Source organism: Taurulus bubalis, assembly GCF_910589615.1.
Source record: "Taurulus bubalis genome assembly, chromosome: 3".
Lineage (NCBI taxonomy): Eukaryota > Metazoa > Chordata > Actinopteri > Perciformes > Cottidae > Taurulus > Taurulus bubalis.
The window spans coordinates 39,173,693-39,197,816 of NC_136591.1; the positions used below are offsets into that span (position 1 = coordinate 39,173,693).

Below are 24,124 nucleotides of genomic sequence, written 5' to 3' on the forward strand. Positions count from 1 at the left end.
TCCACAGCAGCCCAGAAACACCCACACCCCCTTCAATAAGGCATGATATGTTTATTGCAGCATTGTCGTGATGCGTGTGTGATTATTTGAGGATTATTTGAGACGACGGCGCTTCCTTCCAGACCGGAGTCTCTCGACGAATCACAAGAGTCGGAAAAGAAGAAGAAGGAAAAACAGACATTTCTGGAGAGTTCCCAGGCTGTCATGAAGTCTTTATGGAGTGTAAGTGTGTGTGTTAGGCCGTCTTCACACACCTGTCTGCTCAGCCGCCCCCGAGGCTGGAGGAGGAGGAGGAGGAGGAGGAGGAAGAAGCATCCATCAGCTCAGAGTGCTCTGTCTGGGCTCGCCGTGGCGGCCGGAGGGCCGGACCGGCACGGAGCTCCACAAACCCTCTTCATCATCATCATCGTCGTCTTCCTATCAGGCTCTGTGACACGAGGATTAACCGTTCCCTCCTCCTTTTAACCGCTTCCCTCTTCTTCTTGTGTTGAAAAGAGAGGGAGAAAGAATGGAAACCCCCCCCTCACTTACATCTCATGTGTGTACGACATCCTTCTGGGTTGAACAAGAAGTCAGGGCCAGCAGTGTCAGCGAGGAAGAGCCAAGAACAGAACGCCAAGAAACGCCTCCATCTTGTGAAAAACTAACAAAAAGAAAGAAAGCAGCCATTGTTCTCTGGTCGATGTGCAAATGGAGCTCGACTTGCTCGGCTTTCTCTCTACGGCCTTTTTTTTTCAAAAGAGGTAAAAGGTGCATTTTCATTCGAGTGTGCAAGCTGGTGTCTTCCTCTCTCCTCCTCTTCCTCCCTCCTCCTGGAGGAGAGATGGACGGATGACGAAGAAGAGGGAGGACGGAGAGAGTTCAGTTGAAGAGGATGGAGTCGGGGTCCCTGTTGGCGATCTGCGCCATGTGCTTCAGGATGTCTTTTTTAGTGATGATTCCCAGCAGCCTCCTGGTGACACACACACACACACACACACACACACACACACACACACACACACACAAAGATTATTGCTTCATATACTGTGCAAGAAAAGTCAGAATTGACAGAAAACAGGCGCACAATGAGCGGCGGTCTCGGTTCAGTTTTATTGGGGTCTCGAGGGAAACTGTGGCGCAGCGGGGGATCGAACCACCGGCACGAACAACCAGTCAGCGGAGGGGAAAGGTCGGCAGCTCGAGTCCAACGCGGTCCGACTAAAGACGGCGAACTCCGAGATACAGAGAAAGTAAATGCGGTGACGTTTAAGAAAGTCTGCAGGTTTCAAAGCAAATATTTATTTAAAGGGACAGTACGGGATTATTGTTAAAACCCCTAGAAGTGTTTCTCTTTGCTCTCTTTTAAAGCTACAGGACTCCATTGACAAAAACTGTGATTTTACCTCACAGAACACGAGGTTTTCTGTCCTCACACTGCCTCGATCCGTCAGTTAGTTTGTGTTATCGAAGTCGCACAATAACACAAACAATGTTTTGTCAATGGAGTCTTGTGGCTTTGAAGAGAGGACATGTGGATACAGCAGCTTCTGGGACAGCACGGTGAAATATATTTTAAAAATAGCGTACTTTGATTTTTGACCTTCATACAAACGCACTTCAAAACTGTCCAGATGTTCCTTTATGACCAGAACCATGTTATTAGTTTATTCATCTGCTGCTGTAAACACTTACTCTTTCCTTTCTATCTACAGACGAACATTATGACAAACACATTGCGGAGTTTATTTAAACAAACAAACAACGAGCTTTTTAAACATTTCTCAGAATTCGCCGCTCAAACGTTGCGTTGGACTCGACCACCGCCGCAGATACCTCACAAAAACATCAAAACACAAACCATTATCATTATGGAAAATGACTGTTGACCAGCGGCGAACACGACGAGTCAAAACACGGGAGGAGGAGAAGTCTTTATTTTGTATTTATCTTTCTCTTGAACAAGCTTGTTTTTTTCCCAGAATTCAAAGCAGCTATTTTTAAGCTGACAAAGGAAGAGAAACAAGATACGACTCCCGCTGATGTGGCGACCTTGAGCTAAAACACCACCTAAAAAAGATATGCAAAAAAAAAAAAAAAACCTCAGGCGGAGTGATGAACCCATCTCTCACGAGACGGCTGCAGCCTCAAGGTCCTCGTGTGCGTGTGTGTGTGTGTGTGTGTGTGTGTGTGTGTGTGTGTGTGTGTGTGTGTGTGTGTGTGTGTCTATTCCCAGACAATGAGCGATAAACCTCACGTGAAAACAGAAACAGCACCCCCGCCCCTCGCAGCCCGCCCGGGGCCCCTCAACGGGCCTTTCCCCCAGCAGCTGTGTGTGATGTCAGTCGGGCCCCTGGGGGCCTCGCTGCTAATCGCATGTTCTGGCGGCGCAGCAGCTAAACGCCTGAGACGTAAACACCTGGAGAGGTGAGGAAGAGGAGGAACTTCTGAGGCTGCAGGACTCCAGTTACGACGCATTGGTTTAGAGATCGCTACCCACGTTTATTTCCATCTAAATGTTTAGTCTGAAGACCAACTAAAAAAAACAATAAAAAAAGCTGAGAGAAAGCGTGAAATGTGCCGTTACACTCAAGTGTTTGAAAGTGTGCTGAACGCAGCGCCAAAAGAAATGTGCGTTTGAGGAGAAAAACATCTTGTGCTCTGGTCCGTCTGAACGAGGAGGAAAACGATGACGAGCAAAGTGTTTTGTTTTTGTTCAGCGAGAATATGTTTGATGTTAAACGCAGATTTCAAAAGAAGTAAACGTCGGCCTCAGTTTCTGTAAAAGCTGCATGTGCAGCGTTTATGAAGTTGGACGCATGAAGCCGACGGTTTGGACAGAAAGTTAACAAAAGCTCTGCTTCCGGTAATCCTGATAATGAAAGAAAATGCACACGTCAGCACTTTTTTTTTTTTTTTTTTTTTGGGAGACGCTCACAAGACGTGGACTCTAGAAATCCTAAAAAAAAAGAAACTGCCCGCAAATCACGGCTTTGAAGTGGCAGGTTTAAAACACGGAGATCGGATTTAACGAGCCGCGCGAGACGCAGACCGCCGATGTTTCACATTATGTCAGCGGACGTTACAGATACCAAAGAAGAAGAAAGTCCTCCGTGAGGAATGTTCTGTCCTTCTCCCTCCCTCCCCCTCCTTCCGTCCTCTCCTCCTCCTCCTCCTCCTCCTCCTCCTCCTCCCTCTTCTCTTCCCTCCTCCCCTTCTCTTCCTCCTCTTCCCGTCCTCTTCTTCTCCTCCTCTTCCCTCCTCCCCCCGTCCTCTTCCCTCCTCCCCTTCTTCTCCTTCTCTTCCCTCTTCCCCTTCTCTTCCTCCTCTTCTTCTCCTTCTCTTCCCTCTTCCTCCTCCTCCCTCCTCCCCTTCTCTTCCTCCTCCTCCTCCTCCTCCTCCTCCCGTCCTCTTCTTCTCCTTCTCCTCCTGTCCCCTCCTCCTCTCTTCTCCCTCCTCCTCCTCCTCCTCCTCCTCTCCTTCCCTCCTCCTGCTCCCGTCTTCTTCTCTTCTCCCACCTCCTCCTCTCCCTCTCCTCCCTCTCCATTCTCCTTCCCTCCCTTCCTCCTCCCGTCGTCCTCCCCTTCTCCTCCTCCTCCTCCTCCTCCTCCTCCTCCCCTTCTCCTCCTCCTCTTCCTCCCGTCGTCCTCTTCTTCTCCTCCTCCTCCTAATCCTCCTACTCCTCCCGTCCCCTACCCCTCTCCTTCTTCCTCCCTTCCGTCCCCTCCTTCTCTTCTCCCTCCTCCCCTCTCCTCCTTCCTCCCTTCCGTCCCCTCCTTCTCTTCTCCCTCCTCCCCCTCTCCCTTCTCCCTCCCTCCCTCCTCCTCCTCCTTTCTGTGTCTTCCTCCATCCCTCTGCGTGCGTGTATGTATGTGTGTGTGCGTGTGTGTGCTCACCCGTTGTGTGTGTGTGTGTGTGCTCACCCGTTGTGTGTGTGTGTGTGTGCTCACCCGTTGTGTGTGTGTGTGTGTGCTCACCCGTTGTGCGTGACCAGACACTGCCGCAGCCCCAGCTTCCTGAAGATGTCCACGGTGATGTCCATGGGCGTGTGGTCCGTGACCGTGAAGGGGCTCAGGTCCACGATGCTCCGGAGGCGCAGCGGCGGCGGGGCGTCGTCGGCCTGAGCCGGGGCGTGGTCGGTGAAGACGACCTGCGACGCGCCGACCACGCCCTCCTGCCGCTTACGGGCGTTGTCTGGGAGGAGAGGGCGGGCGTCACCAAAGATACGGGAGCAGCTACGCGCCATTTTCAAGTCAATCGTGGCTTCCTGGTTGCGTTGAGGAGCTCAGAATGTTTTTTACAGAATCCGGTTAAAGTGAACGGTTTATTAAAAATACTTAACTTCACTCCATCAAAGCCAAACTCACACAGATTCTCTTAACATATGGAGCTATGCTATATATTAAAATATATCAAATATAGTGACGATAAGAAAACACAACTTTTAATAATATAATGTTTTGTTCCGTCTCCCTCCTGCTCTTCCTCCTCCTCCTCCTCCTCTCCTTCTTCTTCTTCCTCTCTTCCTCCCTCCTCCCCTTCTTCCTACTCCCGTTCTCTCCTTTTTCCTCTCTTCTTCTTCCTTCTTCCTTCTCCCTCCATTATCCTCCTCTCCCCCCCTCCTCCTGTCCTCTCTTCCTCCCTCCTCCTCCTCCTCCTCCTCGGTGCACTATAATAAACCAATATACCAGTAACACATATGAACGTATTATCTATGTTCCAAAGGGTTTTCTGTATATTATACCTTTTTATGTAATTATTCAAGTTGGCCTTGTGGTTGAGGAGATAATCAGAATGTAGTACAGGTACATTAACCATTCGGATTTTCTAAAAAACCTGTCTCGATCACAATTTTAAGCTTCGCTTTGGTTGCTCTTTTCTGAGCGTCCGTCGCTAACGATGCGTTCGAAGACAGTCAGATAGATGAGAATCTGACGACAGTGGCCGTTTCTTTAAACCCACCTATGGATATGAGCAGGTCTCTCCGGAGCACGAACCCCACCAGCCTCTGGGACTCCTGGGAGACGACCACGGGGAAGCCGCTGTAGTAAGTGCCCTCCACCAACGCCTGGGAACACAAGGTTAAGCGTCTCACATCGGGGCTTTAAACACTCGACGGCGTCCGTTTCTCCGCGTCCGTTACCTCCACCTCCCCGACCGTCATGCCCTCCTGCGTGAGCACGGCGAGCGCCGGGTCCGACCTCCTGGGCCGCATCACGTCCACCGCCAGGCTGCTGTGCCCGAACTCCTCTTTGGGCTCCAGGAACGGGTATCCGTTCAGCCGGATGTGAGCCTGCAGCGGGGATCAAACCACCGGTCAACACTGGAGTCTTAAATGCGTATTCAGTCATGATTTCTGGAGAGACACGTCGCCGCTGAATGATTTTTTTTTTTGGCACCGAACGCAGCCCCGTTATAAACGGAGAGAAAGCAGACAGATATCTCCAGAAGTAGGCAACAGATGAGAGGAAGAACGGGTGGTTTTCATTTTTTTTTTTGGGGTGCACTGTCTCTTTAAAACCTTGACTTCTAAATCTAAAGCACATTACGGCGCCTTTAAATACGTGTGTCGTTAGCTGGAGAGGGAATGGTATGTGTCTACACACACACGCACAAACAAACGCACGCACACTCACACACACATACAGAAACGCATACATACACACACGCGCACACACACACACACACGGAAACGCATACATACACACACACACACACGCACACACACACAGACAGACAGACAGACACACAGTCACACACACACACACCCACACAGACACACACAGTCACACACACACACACCCACACAGACAGACAGAAACAAATACATACAGACACACACACATGGTCACAGACACACACACACACACAGTCACACACACACGGTCACACACACACACACACACAGTCACACACACACACACACACACACAGTCACAGACGGTCACAGACACACACAGTCACACACGGTCACAGTCACACACACACCCACACAGAAACAAATACATACAGTCACACACACACACGGTCACACACACACACACAGACAGACAGAAACAAATACATACAGACACACACACACGGTCACAGACACACACAGTCACACACACACACACAGACAGACAGACACACACGGTCACACACACACACACACAGTCACACACACGCACACACAGTCACACACACGGTCACAGACACACACACAAATACATACAGTCACACACACACGGTCACAGACACACACACACACAGTCACACACACACAGTCACACACACACACACAGTCACACACGGTCACAGACACACACACACAGTCACACACACACAGTCAGTCACAGACACACAGTCACACACACAGACACAGTCAGTCACAGACACACACACACACACACAGTCACACACGGTCACAGTCACACACGGTCACACACACACACACACACACACAGGTCGTGAATGGTCTTAATGGTTAACCTCAAGTAGGGTTATGTAAAGAAAAAAAAACCCACACACAAAAAGTGTGTAAAAAGCCACAGGCCACACACACAGACAGAAACACACACGCACACACGCACACACGCACACACACACACACACACACACGCACACACGCACACACACACACACACACACACCTCGTAGATTCCCTCTCTCCCGAGCGCGTCTGCCACCCATTTGCTGGTCATGGTGGCCGCCATGAGCGGGACGATGTACTCCAGGCCGCCGGTCAGCTCGAACATGATGACCACCAGCGACACCGTCATGCGGGTCACCCCACCTGAGAGGAGACGGGGGAGAGCGGGTGAGACGGGTTCTCGAGCCGCGGAGAACCGACAGAACGGATTTTCTGCTGTTATCTGTATGAATTTTGGAGTTTCCCCACTGGGGATTAATAAAGTTTTCTAATCATTGTCCACAATATCAGTATGAACATCTTATTGGACGCCCTCGTCAAGACCCGCCTCTTCAGAACTGCTTTTAATGTGTGACTGTGTGTCCTATGTTCTTATTTATTTATTGTATTTGTTCATTATTTTATTGCTTAGCTTTTAGGATATTTAAAAAAGGTTGTGTAAAGTGACTGAGTATTCTGAAAAGCGCGATACAAATTATTATCGATGGCCTCGCTGTTTTCCGTATGAAAACTATTTTTCTGAGGCCCTCAGGCGACACGGCAGAACGTGAAAATGTTCCTGCGTACCTGAACGTTACATTATTATTATTGTTGTTTTCATGACAGTATGGCTTGCAGGATAAACGGAGCATTTATTTATCTGAAGCTCTTTATTCCCCTCACATGTTGACGTTCATGTCCAATCATCATCATCATCGTCATCCTCTCGCTCGGCTGCGTTTCTAGAAGTAAATAAACGGAGCTGATTATCGGTCCTCAAAATCGTTCCCTGATGAGGATTGTTATTGTGTTGTTGAGAGAAAACCCCCCGGATATGTTTTACGATCTTCTTCCTAATAGATGAAGACAGAACTTTACTCATCCCCAGTGCAGAAATGGTCGTAAACTAAAATAGAAAATGTGCAAAAGAAGCTTGAATATCAATTAAATTCCTGCAGAAACCATCTTGTGAGCTCACAGGAAACAACAATAGGGTAAAAACCCAGACGCTTGGAACCACGAGGCGAATGCCATCAGAGCCCAGTCACGCATGAGCTAATCGAATGATGGTGAACAGACAAACAAGTATTTGGGATCAAGGCTTCTGGGTGAATTACACACAGAGACACAACTTGTAGTGCGGCGACGAGGAGAAGGTCTCTGACGTCGCCGGAGCTCACGGGATCCCCTCGCCGCTGGTTAGAAACACAGTGGGCTTTTTTTCTCGGTGACCCTGAACGCCCCCTTTTTTTAAATTAGTGCCGATCCGGTTCACAAAAAGTGAGCCTGCGCTTTGTTTTCTTGGACTTTATCCTCGTGATCCAGGAACACTTCTGGAATTCACCGTATGTAATATCAAACAGCGGCAATACGGGAGCTAAAGTTAACCGCAGACTTATAGAAAGTGGGTTTTTGGGCCAAACTGTTGCTTCTTTTCTCAAAAATCTGATTACATATTATAGTTTTAAGTGTCTGAATGTGATATTTTGTTAATTTCAGTCTTCAAAAAATAAAAGTAACTTTTTGGGAAAACAAGTGGAAAAAACCCTGATATTTATAAAATAACTGTATCTTTTAGGAACTTAGGGGTTTAAAAACACAGATATTTATAAAAATAAGTGTACCTTTGCAGACCTTAGTGGTTTAAAAACACTAATATTTATAAAATACGTTCATCTTTTAAGACCTTAAGGGTTAAAAAACAGATATTTATCAAATAAGTGTACCTTTGCAGACCTCAGTGGTTTAAAAACACTAATATTTATAAAATAACTGTATCTTTTAAGACCTCAGTGGTTTAAAAACACTAATATTTATAAAATAACTGTATCTTTTAAGACCTTAGTGGTTTAAAAACACTAATATTTATAAAATAACTGTATCTTTTAAGACCTTAGGGGTTTAAAAACACTAATATTTATAAAATAACTGTATCTTTTAAGACCTTAGTGGTTTAAAAACACTAATATTTATAAAATAACTGTATCTTTTAAGACCTTAGTGGTTTAAAAACACTAATATTTATAAAATAACTGTATCTTTTAAGACCTCAGGGGTTTAAAAACACGGTCAGGTTTCCACGTATCTGCTTCTATGTTGCAGTGGAATAAAAAACAACAAAAAACAGGACATTCCCAGACTGTTCCCAGTGGCACATGCTCAGAATACCTCTGTGGGAATCGGCTCGTATCTGTACTTCTGCCCACCTCACAGGTGTCAGCTCACCTAGGCAGGCGGCGGCGCCCACCATGGCGTAGAGCCCCGGCGTGATGCAGTCGGCTCCCGGCGAGCACCAGCCTTTGAACAGGAAGGAGTCGTGGTTGTAGTAGGCCAGCTGCTCCATGCCCACGCCCAGCAGCCGGCCGGCGATGGCCCCGACCGCCATGCTGGGGATGAAGAGGCCGGAGGGAACCTGGGAGGAGACGAGGGGACGAGGGGACGAGGGGACGAGGATCGTAACTCACGAGAAAAGGTACAGAGATCTTTAGAGACTCCAGAGAAAACTGGGTTCTGCCAAGTCCTCGCTGCTCCTGTTGATGCTTTTTTATCCTGTTTCACTGTTTATTTATCTTTGTGTGTCTGTGTATCGTTGTGTCTTTGTGAGACTTGTGTCTTTGTATGTCTTTGTATTTGTGTATCTCTGTGTGTCTTTGTGAGACTATTGTCTTTGTTAGACTTTGTATCGTTGTGTGTCTTTGCATCTGTGTATCTCTGTGTGAGACTTTGTATCTTTGTGCCTCTGTGTGTGTCTGTGTGTCTTTGTATCTGTGTGTGTCTGTGTGTCTTTGTATCTCTGTGTGTCTGTGTGTCTTTGTGAGACTTTGTATCTCTGTGTGTGTCTGTGTGTCTTTGTATCTGTGTGTGTCTGTGTGTCTTTGTATCTGTGTGTGTCTTTGTATCTCTGTGTTTGTCTGTGTGTCTTTGTATCTGTGTGTGTCTTTGTATCTCTGTGTGTGTCTTTGTATCTCTGTGTGTGTCTGTGTGTCTTTGTGAGACTTTGTGAGACTTTGTCTTTGTATCTCTGTGTTTGTCTGTGTGTCTTTGTGTGTCTTTGTGAGACTTTGTCTTTGTATCTCTGTGTGTCTTTGTATCTTTGTGCCTCTGTGTGTGTGTCTTTGTGAGACTTTGTATCTCTGTGTTTGTCTGTGTGTCTTTGTATCTCTGTGTGTCTTTGTATCTCTGTGTGTCTTTGTATCTCTGTGTGTCTTTGTATCTCTGTGTTTGTCTGTGTGTCTTTGTATCTGTGTGTGTCTGTGTGTCTTTGTGAGACTTTGTATCTCTGTGTTTGTCTGTGTGTCTTTGTATCTCTGTGTGTCTTTGTGTGTCTTTGTGAGACTTTGTCTTTGTATCTCTGTGTGTCTTTGTATCTTTGTGCCTCTGTGTGTGTGTCTTTGTTAGACTTTGTCTTTGTATTGTTGTGTGTCTTTGTATCTGTGTATCTCTGTGTGTCTCTGTGTGTCTTTGTGAGACTTTGTCTTTGCATCGTTGTGTGTCTTTGTATCTCTGCGTGTCTTTGTGTGTCTTTGTGAGACTTTGTCTTTGTATCTTTGTATCTCTGCGTGTCTTTGTGTGACTGCGTGTGATGATCAGGATGAGACTGTGTGTTTAATCATTAATCTGGCACTATCTGAGTCTTGCCTTCATGCCGAAGGTGATCACGGTGATCACCATCTTGAAGACGAGCGCCAGCGCCAGCTGCCACAGAGCCGTGTACAGCCCCGCCCCCGCCGGCCGGTCCGCCAAGCTGTTCCCCACCGACGCCGTTTCTGAGATGTTGGTGGTCTGAGAGAGAGACGAGGAGATTGAACTCACACAACCTCTGTACACACACACACACACACACACACACACACACACACACACACGGAGCACGGCCGACCTGCTTGTAGCCGCAGAGCTGCGAGGAGTCGAGCAGCGAGCAGTCGTTGAACAGCTCGGCGATGAGCTCGGCGCCGCTCATGCGGGTGTAGCTGTTGGGGTAGGCGAGCACGGCGGTGAGGGCGGTGACCACCAGCACCTCGGTGACGGGGTAGTGACCCAGACGGGTGGACTTACCTTCAAGGACATGGGGCGGGTTAGTGGAGGGGAAGAAGGCTTTCTGTGTGTCTGTGTGTGGGTGTGTGGGTGTGTCTGTCTGTGTATCTGTGTGTGTGTCTGTGTGTGTGTCTGTGTGTGGGTGTGTGTGTGTGTGGGTGTGTCTGTCTGTGTATCTGTGTGTGTGTCTGTGTGTGTGTCTGTGTGTGTGTGTGGGTGTGTCTGTGTGTGGGTGTGTGTGTGTGTGTGTGTGTGGGTCTGTCTGTGTATCTGTGTGTGTGTCTGTGTGTGTGTCTGTGTGTGTGTCTGTCTGTGTGCGTGTCTGTGTGCGTGTGTGTGTGTGTGTGGGTGTGTCTGAGTGTGTCTGAGTGTGTCTGTGTGTCTGTCTGTGTCTGTCTGTGTGTGTCTGTGTGTGGGTGTGTGTGGGTGTGTGTGGGTGTCTGTGTGTGTGTCTGTGTGTGTGTCTGTCTGTGTCTGTGTGTGTCTGTCTGTGTGCGTGTCTTTGTGTGTGTGTGTGTGTGTGTGTGTGTGTGTGTGTCTGAGTGTGTATCTATGTGTCTGTCTGTGTGTCTGTCTGTGTGTGGGTGTGTGTAAGGTGTGTGTCTGTGTGTGGGTGTGTGTGGGTGTGTCTGTCTGTGTATCTATGTGTGTGGGTGTGTGTGGGTGTGTCTGTCTGTGTCTGTCTGTGTATCTATGTGTCTGTGTGTGTGTGTCTTTGTCTCTGTGTGTCTTTGTCTCTTTGTCTCTGTGTGTCTTTGTGTATCTGTGTGTATCTTTGTGTGTCTGTGTGTGTGTGTCTGTGTGTGTCTGTGTGTGTGTCTGTGTGTCTGTGTGTGTGTGTCTTTGTCTCTGTGTGTCTTTGTATCTTTGTGTATCTGTGTGTGTCTGTGTGTATCTTTGTGTGTCTGTGTGTCTGTGTGTCTGTGTATCTCTGTGTGTCTGTGTATCTTTGTATGTCTTTGTATCCTTGTATCTTTGTGCGTCTGTGTGTATCTCTGTGTGTCTTTGTGTGTGTTTTTGTCTCTGTGTTTCTTTGTGTCTTTGTGAGACTTGCGTTGTTAGACTTTGTCTTTGTATCTTTGTGGGTCTTTGTTAGACTGTCTCGTTGTGTGTCTGTGTGTCTGTGTATCCCTGTGTGTCTTTGTGTGTGTATATCTGTATCCCTGTGTGTCTTTGTGTGTGTATATCTGTATCCCTGTGTGTCTTTGTGTGTGTATATCTGTATCCCTGTGTGTCTTTGTGTGTGTATATCTGTATCCCTGTGTGTCTTTGTATATGTGTGTGTCTTTGTTAGACTTTGTCTTTGTATCTTTGTGTGTCTGTGTAACATTGTGTAACCAGGGCTCGTCTCACGTCTCCGGCACCAGGCGATGTTGGCCCTGATGAACAGCGCCCCCCAGAGGCCTCCGAACACGCCCAGCAGGACGAAGGGGACGAGCTCCACCAGGTGCCAGGGCGCGTGGAACTCCACGTAGAACAGAACCAGGCGGCTGTTCCCGAACGGGTTGATGGAGCGCAGGGTGAAGGCCGCGACCAGGGCGGCGAAGAACGAGCGCCACAGCGTCTTCAGGGGGAAGTAGTAGCTCACCTGGAGGAAGGTCATGAAGAGGTCATGAAGAGGTCACGAAGGAGGAGAAACCTGGTTTCATTCTCTTTTCTATGAAGGAACGGCTGCGCCGTTGAATGAGCAAATTATACAATAATTAAATGATTTAAAAACATTCTGACCAGTGGATTTCCATGACTTTTCCATGATCAAACATTTTGTGTCAACAGTAAAAAGTGAGTAAATGTAGTATTTAAACTAACAATGAGAACACAAAGCATACAGTAAACCTCAAATGACTCAAATGAATGAGACAATAGTTTCATTAAAAGAATAAACATTAATATAGATGCCTGTATGTACGCCTGCTTATATTGTGAGCGTCACGTTTAAGGATCGGTGGTTCTCACCTCCTCCAGGCTGAACAGGACTCCTCCGATTGGAGCGCCGAAGGCCACGGACACGCCCACCGCCGCCGCCGCCGACAACACCTGCGAGGAAAAAGCGCCGAGTTTATAAAAATGGAAGAGGATGAAACGATAGAATACTCTCTTCATCTACTGTTCACCACCCGGCTGTCGGGGAGGTCAAGGGTCACCCTGTGAGGATCTCTGGGCTGACGTTGCCTTCTCTAAGGTTACGATGTTATTTTCACCTTTTGGGAAGTGGTGCATGTGCATATTTCTTGGATGCACATTAAATTGGGTCCAACTGGAGAGCTGAGACTCTTGTGTGATGACGTCAGTCTCCATTTCACACCAAAAAAAGAGAAAAACTTGATAGAAAATATATATATATATGAATGAAATGACCCGTTGTGACCTCGAGGAGAGTCGCAGCCTCGTGAAACGTTACAACCACAAACTGGAGGCCGAAGGCTTTCAGAGGAACATCGACAGAAAAAAGGAAATTCTTGCAGAAATCTCCAAAAGCGTCCGATACCAAACCACAGCCGGGACTTTTCTGTGGTGTTCTTCCGAGGTTTTGGCGTTTTCATTTTTGTGAGTCGGTCTCACGCGGTCGGTAAATCTTTATTTAGCAGAAAATCTGACCATGAAAATACCCTTTTAATTATCTCATTTATGACTAGAACAATTTGACCATAAACACCACCCTCCCCTAAAAAACAAAACACAAAAAAAATGGTGTCTGTCGTTCTCTAAATATGAACCGTCATCAGTTAACTGCATGAAAGTAAAAACAAAAACACACAGAGCTGGTTTTTTAAACAGAGTCCATTCTTCCCGCTGAACGGGGACCCTGAACCCCTCACTCGCCTCTCGCCGCTTGGCCTCGTTCTTGCGGTACTTGGTGAACAGGTGGCACAGGATGTTGGCGCAGCAGCAGGCCACGTGGACCAGCGGGCCCTCCTTCCCCAGGCTGAGGCCCGAGGACACGGCCAGCACCAGCGTGATGGTCTTGACGATCAGGGTCCACTTGCCCAGGTAGCCGCGGATGATGAACCCGCTGAGGATGGTTTTGATCTGAGGAAAGAGGGCGTGAACCGAGAAGTGGGTCTCGTCTGCGTGTGATTCATATGAACAGAAAACGCTCAAACGAGCCTCTCCACACACACACACACACACACACACACACACACACTCGTTTGAGTGTTTTCTTCTGTTTATGTGAATCCACTCGGATGCTTTCGAGTGTAAGCAACTCTTCTGCTTTTCACTTCCCCGTAAACAAAGCGAGGACGAGAGGAGACGGAGGGAAAGTAAACACAGGACAGCGGCTTCAGTTTGGATAAAAAAAAATGCTTTCATTCGTTTAGAAAGCTTCTAGTTTAGACGAGAGCCTCTGAATATAAATATTTATACTTAAAAATCCTTCTAATCAGTCTGGCTTGGATCTAGCGTCTTATAAATGCATTTATTTTATTATTATTGCTTATTCTGATTTTAGAAAGTTTCTTACATGTTTAAGTATTTATAAATATTTTTTATTTATTTTGCTGGTATTTGACTACATTTCTATTTGTACCTCATGACGTTTTAAGATGATCAAGAGTTGCGTGTTCATTTTTGTTATTTTCTTCAGTTGCAGTGCATTAGTCTCCTCGTCGTCTCCTTGTTTGCTTTGTGGAGCATTTGAAAGGTGCTACATGAACAATAACTTAAATGATTGATTCATTTATTATTTGACCTGAATGAATGGACGCAGTGAAGCGTTGGCTTCTTTCTATTCAAAAGAATCAAACAACGACGCACGGAATACGAGAATGAAGAAAGGAAATCGTCTTCATGCCGATTAACAAATGTCAAACGATGAAGACGTGAAGCGCCGCCTCACCTCCGGTATTCCTGACCCGCATGCGTACGGAGCGAAGGACCGGACCAGCACCACGGCCAGGAGGGCGAAGAGCAGCGCCCAGACCATGTACATGAGGTAGTTCACGATGTAGGGGAAGGCTCCCTGCAGACACACACACACACACACACACACACACACACACACACACAGAAGTTACAAGTTATGTTGGGGAAAATTAATCCACCCGGACTCATTTCTCCTTCAAGGAACATTATGCAGGACAGAATACAGACTAAATAGACCACAGAGAACACATTTCTGACATTGTTTTAAAAAGTGTCAATTGTATTAATAATTAAATAATTACAACATGATTTTTTTGGTTTATATTCGTTTAAAAATGCTTTGGATTGAACAATATATAATATGTTAGCTAAATATCATTGAATTGGACAAATTAACTGAGCTGATCATAATTATTTTTCATATTGTGCATATATATATATATATATATATATTCCTTCTTCAATTTATAGGTTAAATTATTATTATTATTACTAAGAAATATGCTCACAGAAGGTTCAATTACATTAAAAAGGGACATGTAACGTAAGCATTATAAGTCTTAAACGGGTTAAATCTCACCTTTAACAATGAAAAAAACAAGCTTTTTTAAATTTAGCGTTTCCTTCAGATCTGTCCTGGAGCAGCCATCTTGGAAGGGTTGTTACGGTAACACATGACCATGTAAAGGACCTTATGGGTTAAAAATATGGATTTCTGGCTCCATCGCACGTCGTGACGGCTCACAGCCAGCAGAGGGAGCCAAAGCACTGTTTAACCCTAGAGAGAGAGAGAGAGAGAGAGCGCATACCTCGGACGTCCCCGTGATGAGCTCGGCCCAGCTCTGCCACTGGGGGCAGCGGTCCCGCTCCTGGAACGTGGTCTCGTTGGACGTCCAGCAGCAGTGCTCGTGGTTGAACCAGAAGCCCACCAGGCAGATGCCCTCCTTCAGGTCCGTCAGCCAGTGGGCCGCAATGTCGATGCCGCCGGCCAGAGCGCCTGGAGGAGGAGGAGGAGGAGGAGGAAGAGGTTCAAACAGGTGTCAAAGTTTCATATCCTTGTGTCTAAACTTTAGTTTTTCATATTTATTTTCCTTTAGAAAACTCATCACCCTGCTCACCAACTATTGTGATAATCTGTATTTTGAGTATTTCTTTAAGGAAATAAAAGTCTAAATCCTCTGATTCCAGCTTCTTAAATGTGATTATCTTCACTAAACAACATGTTATAGGCCAAACAACTAATCAATGAATGGAGGAAATAAAATCGGCAGTTATTTGCAGCCCGAAGTAAAATCTTAAGAGATAACTAAACACTATATTCTGTACTATATTACACTACCGTAAAAGTCGGGTTACAAGCCGCTACTACCTTTGGTCAGTGTCCCGTTAGCTCCCCGCGGTAGCCAGCTAGCGCTCCAGCTAGCACTCCAGCTAGCGCTCCAGCTAGCTCCCCGACAACCACCGAAGGTAGCGGGACCAGCCCCGGCTCGACACCCGACTCGGGCAGAGGGGACGCGGGCAGTAGCAGCAGCGCTAGCTAGCAGCAGCGCTAGCTAGCAGCAGCGCTAGCTAGCAGCGGCTTGTAACCCGACGAAGCGTTCACAAAAAGAGTGTTTCTCAGCCTGAAGGACACGTTCCCCTGAAGTTCATTGAGCTCATTGAAGTCGGTTGTGCGTGAAACAGAAGGGAGCAGACGTCCGGTGCCCACCTGACATGAGTCCCACCAGCAGCATGAGCAGCCAGCCGGAGAAGGCGTCGCTCACGCTGTGCAGCAGCGCCATGGTGGACAGTTTGCTCTTGTTGGTGATCTGTGGAGACGGAGACGCTTCATCAAACTCAACCAATCTGTGCAGACCACCGTCACGGTTCTGGGTTCTGGGTCTGGTTGCCCCTACCTCTCGGTGCCGGTCGCGGTCCTTGCTCTTCTCCCTGACCCAGTCGATGGTGTTGAAGTCCTCGTAGGTTCCCAAGCCGGGCAGCGGGTCGTCCAGCGGGTCCACCAGCTTGTTGGGGCCGGAGCCGTTCATACCGGCTCTGCTGCTGCTGCTGCTGGGCTCCTCAAACTCTCCTGAGGGGGGAGGGACAGAGAGAGAGGGGGAGAGAGAGAGACATTGTCAGCCTCTTGTTTGCCTCCACACTGTTCCTCGCCCTTCGTCCTATTGGTTTTGTTTTCCTCCATGTTGTCTTTCAAAGTTACTCAAATCCCATCGTTGAAATATCTTTTGGTTTGTAACTCGTGCTTAAAAAAACTGAATGAACGCACAAGACATGAGAGCTTTTTAACACAGAGAGACAGACGTTTACTTTGACATGAGGAAGTTCAGAAAACCAAATAAAAAGCAGGAATTCCATCTGCAAATCACAACAAAAAGATGAATTCTCAAAGGACTGTGAAGATCTTTTTAAAAAGAACACTCCTGCTTTGAAAGTAATGATCCTTCTGAAATGAAGCTTCACATATTCCAAAACTACTAATCATATTATTCTTATCATTATTATTATTATTATCCAGTCACTTCACAGGAACATTGTCTCTCCTCCAAAGAATGATGAATGATGGATCATTCATAATGAAGAAGCAGCAGTTTGATGAGCCACTTCTGAGAAAAGACGGCGACACGTCTACACACAAATACACACAAATACACACAACTACACCCGCTGGTCAGAGATTTAAGGCGCGAGTCACTTTAATAACCCGCTGAACCCAAAACCCCCGCCGCATGTTCATCACAAGCAGAAGCTGTAACGAAAACTAAGAAAAAAAAAACACATTAAACTACATTATTGCCAGATTTTTATAATCTTTCCCACGGTCCTTGAACACATCACATGTGACAAACGCTTCCCTCAGAGAAAAAGCAACCAAATCGAAGCTTCATATTGGGATATTTCTTAAAAAACACTTTATTCTACTTGTCTTATTTAAAAATATTAAAATGCTCTGATCAGATTCTGGTAAAAACATTACATTCTGAGCTCCTAAACGCAACCAGGAAGCCACGGTCGACTCGTCTGAGACCAACAGTCACGTGACCTGGACTGAAGCAGCCTTAAATGTATTCTTACAACATTAACAACACTTGGGGAACTGTTGGATAAATAGATTCCAGTGTTTTCTGGTCTTAAATAATCAAATAAAGTCAACTTGGTGGCGTGGTAACTGTGTTAAGGAGCAGGACTTTTTTTTTAATATTGCAGTGAAAATCAAGACCACAGGGAGGAAACTGTGACCAGAAGAGCAGATTGTAAAATCTGGCATGAGCCACGTTTTCTGACGCGACACTGAGGGAGGAGACGGCTGGCAATGCAGCCTTTAAGCACCTGAGCCGACCAGTCGGACCGGTTCTGAATGCCAACCGGCTCCAGGAATGTGCTCTCAGGAACACGCGTCACGTACGGAGACGGATGAATGAAATGTGCGGCTGGAAATACTGCCGCACTGGTTCACTTTCTCTTTTGTGTGAATAAACTGGAGATGTTTCAACACGTAGGAGTGAGTTCTCAGAAGACCACGGCACCAAAAAGTAGCGCCGGTCCCTCGTGAATCAACAGTAAAGTGTTGATCTTGTGCGAGGGGTCTCCCGCCCCGCTCCACAGGGGCTGCAGGAGTCAGCTGACCTGAATGAAACTCCACATGGAACTGGATCCCGGAGTTACTTCAACGGCGGTGCTTTTCCTGTTAGTCGAAACCGTTTGTCCACGTCGCTTTGTGCGAACAATTTGTTGTCCCGTCTCTCTTGAATGAATTAGCCTCGCTGCCAGGTGCATGCTGGGATTTGCCGGCCGACGCGCCCCCTCCCCTCCTGACCCCGTACAGGACCGGGTGATTGTGTTTGATGAATGGATGAAACATGTTCGGCACGCAGTCGTCCATCAGAGTCTGAGAAGCTTTTGATACACGGAGCCGGATGACTTCTCCTCGTGTTTCTGCAGGAGTTTAAATGTTTAAATGTTTAAATGTTTAAATGTTTAAATGTCCAGAACGTGACGGACGCCAACCAGCTGGAGAGAGACCACATCGTTTAGAGCTGCAGGACGTCTTCCATCACTGTGCAATTTATTTTATTTGATTAAATCACAGCGCGGCGTTTTCTTTAAACTCAATTTAAAAACGGTTTAAAATAGAATAACTACAAGTTAAGATTTAAAAATATATATAACAAAATCAATATAAAAATGTATATTAAAAATATAAATCTAGACCCACAGACACTTTTATATCTGGTTAGATTGTTCTGTTTTATTGTATTTAAATACTATAGGAGTGCATAACAATAACATTATTTTACTTTGGCTGAAATATTATGTGCTTCATACTTTTAATATTCCTAAAATTGTTTTATATGTTATGGTGTAAAAAGTTAGGATAAGGAGAGGGAAGTAGAAAAATAAATATATATAAATATGAAAAGAAGTAGAAGGGATTTAACAGTTTATTTTTCATAAAGTAAATAACTAACTGAAAGTCTTCTCAGCGTGTTCCCTTTCTATTTTATCTGGATTTGGTCCATAAAGAAAAGAAAATCACAACAACTGCGACCGACCTTTGCACCTGATGCATGACAGCGGAAACACAAACCCAGTAAAGACACACACACACACACACACACACACACACACAAAGCTGACACAAATATACAACACAAACCACCTCTAGGACCTCAAACATGCATGAGGGAATAAAATACACATAATTCATCATGAATCTGTCGCCCCACACACACACACACACACACACACACACACACACACACACACACACACACACACACACACACACACACACACACACACACACACACACACACACACAGAACTGGTTCCTCCAGAATGACCGGCGTGAGACTTGTTATCGCTGCATCTCAAACCGAGCAGACGTTTTAAAGCTCCTCAGACTCACCGTCCTCCACCAGGACGTCCTCGCTCAGCTGCTTGCTCCAGAACTCCCAGTCCATCTTTCCTCCCCCCTCCCGCTCTTTAATTACTGTCCTGGACACGACCGACTGGAGTCAAACTCCAAAGAGGGAGCCTCTTCCCTCCTCTGAGCTCCTGGAGGAAGTGGACTCCCACAGCCCTCCCTCATTGGCCAGAGGGCTCTGGGAGTGGCTGCCGATTGGCTCGTCTGCTGAGGGGGCGGGAACTGTTGGCCTATAGGTCAGGTGTTTCGGAAGCTCGCTCCGATTGGCCGAGGTCATGTGCGTTTGTGAGGGCGTGACCTCTTGAGTCACGTATACAGCTTTTGAAAAAAAGAGCGTCATTGCTGGCTCATGAAAATAAACACTGTGGGAAGTTTTGCCCAAGTCTGGTTCCTTTAAATATTTCACTGAACATGAAACTGCATTCTCTCTCCTGACCACCAGGGGGCGACTCCTCTGGTTGTATAGAAGTCTATGCTTCATGTCTTAAAGCTGCATTCTCTCTCCTGACCACCAGGGGGCGACTCCTCTGGTTGTATAGAAGTCTATGCTTCATGTCTTAAAGCTGCATTCTCTCTCCTGACCACCAGGGGACGACTCCTCTGGTTGTATAGAAGTCTATGCTTCATGTCTTAAAGCTGCATTCTCTCTCCTGACCACCAGGGGGCGACTCCTCTGGTTGTATAGAAGTCTATGCATCGTGTGTTAAAGCTGCATTCTCTCTCCTGACCACCAGGGGGCGACTCCTCTGGTTGTATAGAAGTCTATATAAATTACTCTACTTCTCTTGATGTATTCCCTCAGTAAACATGAGTTTATTTATTTTATTGATTTGCACATGACTGACTGACTGACTGACTGACTGACTGACTCACTCACTCACTCACTCACACACACACACACACACACACACACACACACACTCACACACACACACAGGGTGGATCTGAACCATGACCTCCTGTCCTGGTGGCCTTGGGAAGCGGCGTCCCATGTGACCCGTGTGACGCTCGTTAATGACGACGTGGTCATCGGGTCGCTTCACTACTGTTGTTGTTGTTGTTGTTAAATCATACTTCCCGAGTGAGAGGAAATTTAATAAAGAAGGAATGAGTGTCGGTCTGCGGTTGATTAAAAAAAAACTCATGTTCAGAACCTCTAAGAACTCGGCCGGGTATTGAACCGTTACAGGAGAACATTCCTGCCGACAGCAATACGGCTTTATAACAAGTCACCGCTTGCCAGTTCCTCTGTGGATTAATTCATCACTGTAACATACATACTTTGCTTTTTGCACTTTCTACTGTTTATCTAATTTACTTAATTAATGAATACACTCTGCGGCTGTAAATATATTCTCCAGTTAGTTGTATTCTATTCTATTGTGTGGGTGTGTGTGTGTATATATATATATATATATATATATAGTTACATAAATGAAAATAAAAGACAAAATCTGCTCTCACAATTCTTAGTTCTCATTCACTCGTGAAGTGTACGCTGCGATGTATTATTATGGGATGTTGTTCCACAGTGGACCCGGCTCTAAACTCACTCTGTAGATCATTAGCTGCTGCAGTGAGGCCGCTGCTGGCCGCTGCAGCTCCGAGAGGACATAAAGGCCATAAAACGAGCAATAACGATAATCTCTGCTCGTATAACAAGCTGATATGAAGCAACAGGAAAGAGATTTGAACAAATTAAATACCTGGCAGTAAAACAAACTCATAAAAAGCAGCTCATAAAAGCAGAAACATGAATCGCAACTTTTAGACTACATATCTTCTGCTGGAGTTTCTACGTGAAGTTGGTAAAAACAAATGTAAAATTAATTCTCAGTCCCGCCGCAGATGAAGCTGCAGCCTTTGGGAGGAACGCTGCCTTGCTCGTGGACGCTTCCCTCTCCTCTAGCTGTTGTCTGAGGGATCAGAGCGGCTCGACGTCGCCTCAGACGCCCTTCTATAAACATCAGAGCAATGAGTACCTGAGCAACAGGTTGCACAAAGCTAAGCGCTAAGGACGGCTTTATAGAGGACTTGAACTCGCATGTCAACGAGTTTGAGTGTTCGCTAACGAACCCGGAAGCCGAGAGAGGAAGGAAGTGAAGGAAGTGAGAGTGGAAATGTTACGTTTTAAGGGGACTTTAAGGAAGATTTTAACTTCTCCAGAGCACAAATTCACCACAACAATCTGCAGGAGGTTAATAGAGCACCGACCCAGGAAGTCAGCATCTCACTGTATACAAGCTCTTTGGCAAACACACACTTATAATATTGACATGCTCCGTTCAGCGAGATAAAATTCATAAAAGAAAGTGTTAAATCGTGAAGATTAACGCCTGAAAGCAAATCACCACTCAAAATCCACCAGAGGGGTTATGCACTGACATGTTTAATATCGTAGAACAAAAGAAAAACGTAACCACAGACTATATGTCTAGCGTCGAACCAAAAAGGGAAGCGTGTGACCACAAATGAAAACTCATTTCCAGGTTGTAGGACTCGTTCCTACCACCAGTGAGTCAGCAACAACAACCAAACTATCTCTATCCCTCCGACACATCGATCAACCCGAGACGTTCCTGCTGGATCTCGGCCCTCAGGAGCCGACCGGAGGCGTCGCCACCGTGGGTTTGCCGACGTGAGATAAAAAAAAAAAAAAAGAGTTATGCGACTGAAAGTCACATCGGGACGTTTCTGGAGCGTCTCGTACTGAAAGGAGACGTCAGCGACTTTAAGATGGCGTCACCAGTAACCGGGCAGAAAAACACAAACACGGCCGGCTCAATAACTCACTTTAATGGATGTTTTAGTGTTCTGGTGGGAAGTGGAACCGAGTCTGTGTCTGTGTGTGTGTGTGTGTGTCAGTGTCTGTATGAATGTGTGTGTGCGAGTGTCTGTCTGTATGAATGTGTGCGTGAGAGTGTCTGTGTGTGAGTGTGTGTCTGTATGAGTGTGTGTGTGAGTGTCTGTATGAGTGTGTGTGTGTCTGTATGAGTGTCTGTGTGCATGTAGTAACTGATTATTCACTGAAAGCATGTGACACACACTCACTGCCGTTCTCATGTTATTAATGCTATATATATATATATATATATATATATATATATATATATATAAAAAAAAAACAAAGCTTGGGGAAGAACATTATAAGCCGTAATAACAACAATGTGACACCAATTAACACATTAGTATTTATGGATTGTATTTCCTTGTAGCCAACAGACGTGCTGGTTTAAGGAAGTTTTATGACATGTGAAGACATCTTGGACGGGGGTCTGGACCCGGTCTGGGTCTGGACCGGGTCTGGACTGGGTCTGGGTCTGTAAAGGGTCTGGACCGGGTCTGGACCCGGTCTGGGTCTGGAAAGGGTCTGTACCCGTCTGGACTCACCTGAGCCCAGCGGCGGGTCGTCGTCCGTGGTGGAGAAGTCCAGCGTGGCCCCCGCGATGTCCACCATCTCGTCGTCATCGTCGACGTCACTCGGGTGGAGGCTGTCAAGGCTCCCGGTGCGGTAACCGGAAGTATCCATCCCGTCAACAGAATCCTGTTTTGTTTGTTTGTGCACAACAAGAGGACAGAGTCCGTTTGCTGGGGGTGTTTAACACACACACACACACACACACGCGCGCGCACAGACACACAACAGAGCGACGGAAAGCAGCTTAAAGCAGCTTAGCCGTTGCACCGTTACTCTTCAGAAACAGCCGTTGAGCCGACTCGTTGCCGCGGGTCCGCGCGCTCCCGTCCGCGCGCAGCCTTACAGATAAAGACGGAAGATGTCCACTATTTAAAAAAAGAAGAGTCCTTTACCTGCGGAGGCGGAGACACAGCCGAGTGGAGAAGTCTTGTGATTCTGATATTCAGCCTTCTCTTAAGTCAACATATAAAAACTTGACGCTCCGTGAGAAAAAAAACCCTGCGTCATTCTCCGTCCCGCGTCCTTCTCTCTCCCAAATAAACGTCTGTTTTAAACCCCAAAATGTGAGCTAAAGGCGGCCATAGCAGAACCGTACCCTGATACCAGACAATAACGATGCGGTGCGAGGTTATCTGACGTTAGTTACGTGTTGTTTGCTGCCACTTAAAACAGAATGCGTCAAGTTTGATCTGCTTTAGCGACTACTTCCGGTCCGACCTTTGTGACGATTGTTTAGCAAAAAAAATCATTGCCGAGCTTCTAACGTCTAACGTTTCCCCGTTTTACGATGCTACAGCATTAGAGTTTTATCATGTGGATATTCACCTTGTGAAATACATGTATTTATTTTAAAATAGGGCGTTTATGTTATTTTTAACTGTCAAATGGTGTTGTTTTATTCTTACTTTATTTTGAAGGGCTAATGTCTCAATTTCCGGTTTATCGGCCTTGGTCACACTTGCTTGACGTGAGCAATTGTATGTCAGGAAAACCAGTCGAGTCCAGAGCGATCGACGTTCCTTCAGCTGGGTCAGTGGAGCAGTTCGACAAATCGGTCATCTGTTATTAAATATTATTTACGAACGTTATACCGAAAATGTTACTTTTTTAAATTCTTTTTAATATAAAAACTGATAATTAAAAAATAAAAAAATAATTAAAATTATATTATAATATATATATTTTGTTTAACAGTTATTTCATGAAGAAAACCGTGTCAATTGGATTTACAATTTTAAACAGGTTTTTGTTGTGTTGAAGTACAACACAAACATATTTAGACTACATAGAAAAT

The 24,124-nt window shown here is 46.1% G+C and overlaps 1 protein-coding gene across 1 annotated transcript; it reads right to left on the reverse strand.

The window, feature by feature from the left end:
- clcn5b (chloride channel, voltage-sensitive 5b) lies at window positions 1–22,941 on the reverse strand (the record flags this gene model as incomplete). The annotated part of the gene is made up of 16 exons (XM_079216297.1): window positions 1–952; window positions 3,957–4,173; window positions 4,942–5,047; window positions 5,123–5,272; window positions 6,612–6,754; window positions 8,816–9,002; window positions 10,229–10,372; window positions 10,470–10,645; window positions 11,978–12,212; window positions 12,581–12,661; window positions 13,448–13,654; window positions 14,466–14,588; window positions 15,301–15,488; window positions 16,200–16,299; window positions 16,387–16,559; window positions 22,803–22,941. The coding sequence occupies 16 exons, from the start codon at window positions 22,939–22,941 to the stop codon at window positions 862–864; spliced, it is 2,460 nt and encodes an 819-aa protein (XP_079072423.1). The 3' UTR covers window positions 1–861.
- Window positions 22,942–24,124: the final 1,183 nt, after the last annotated feature.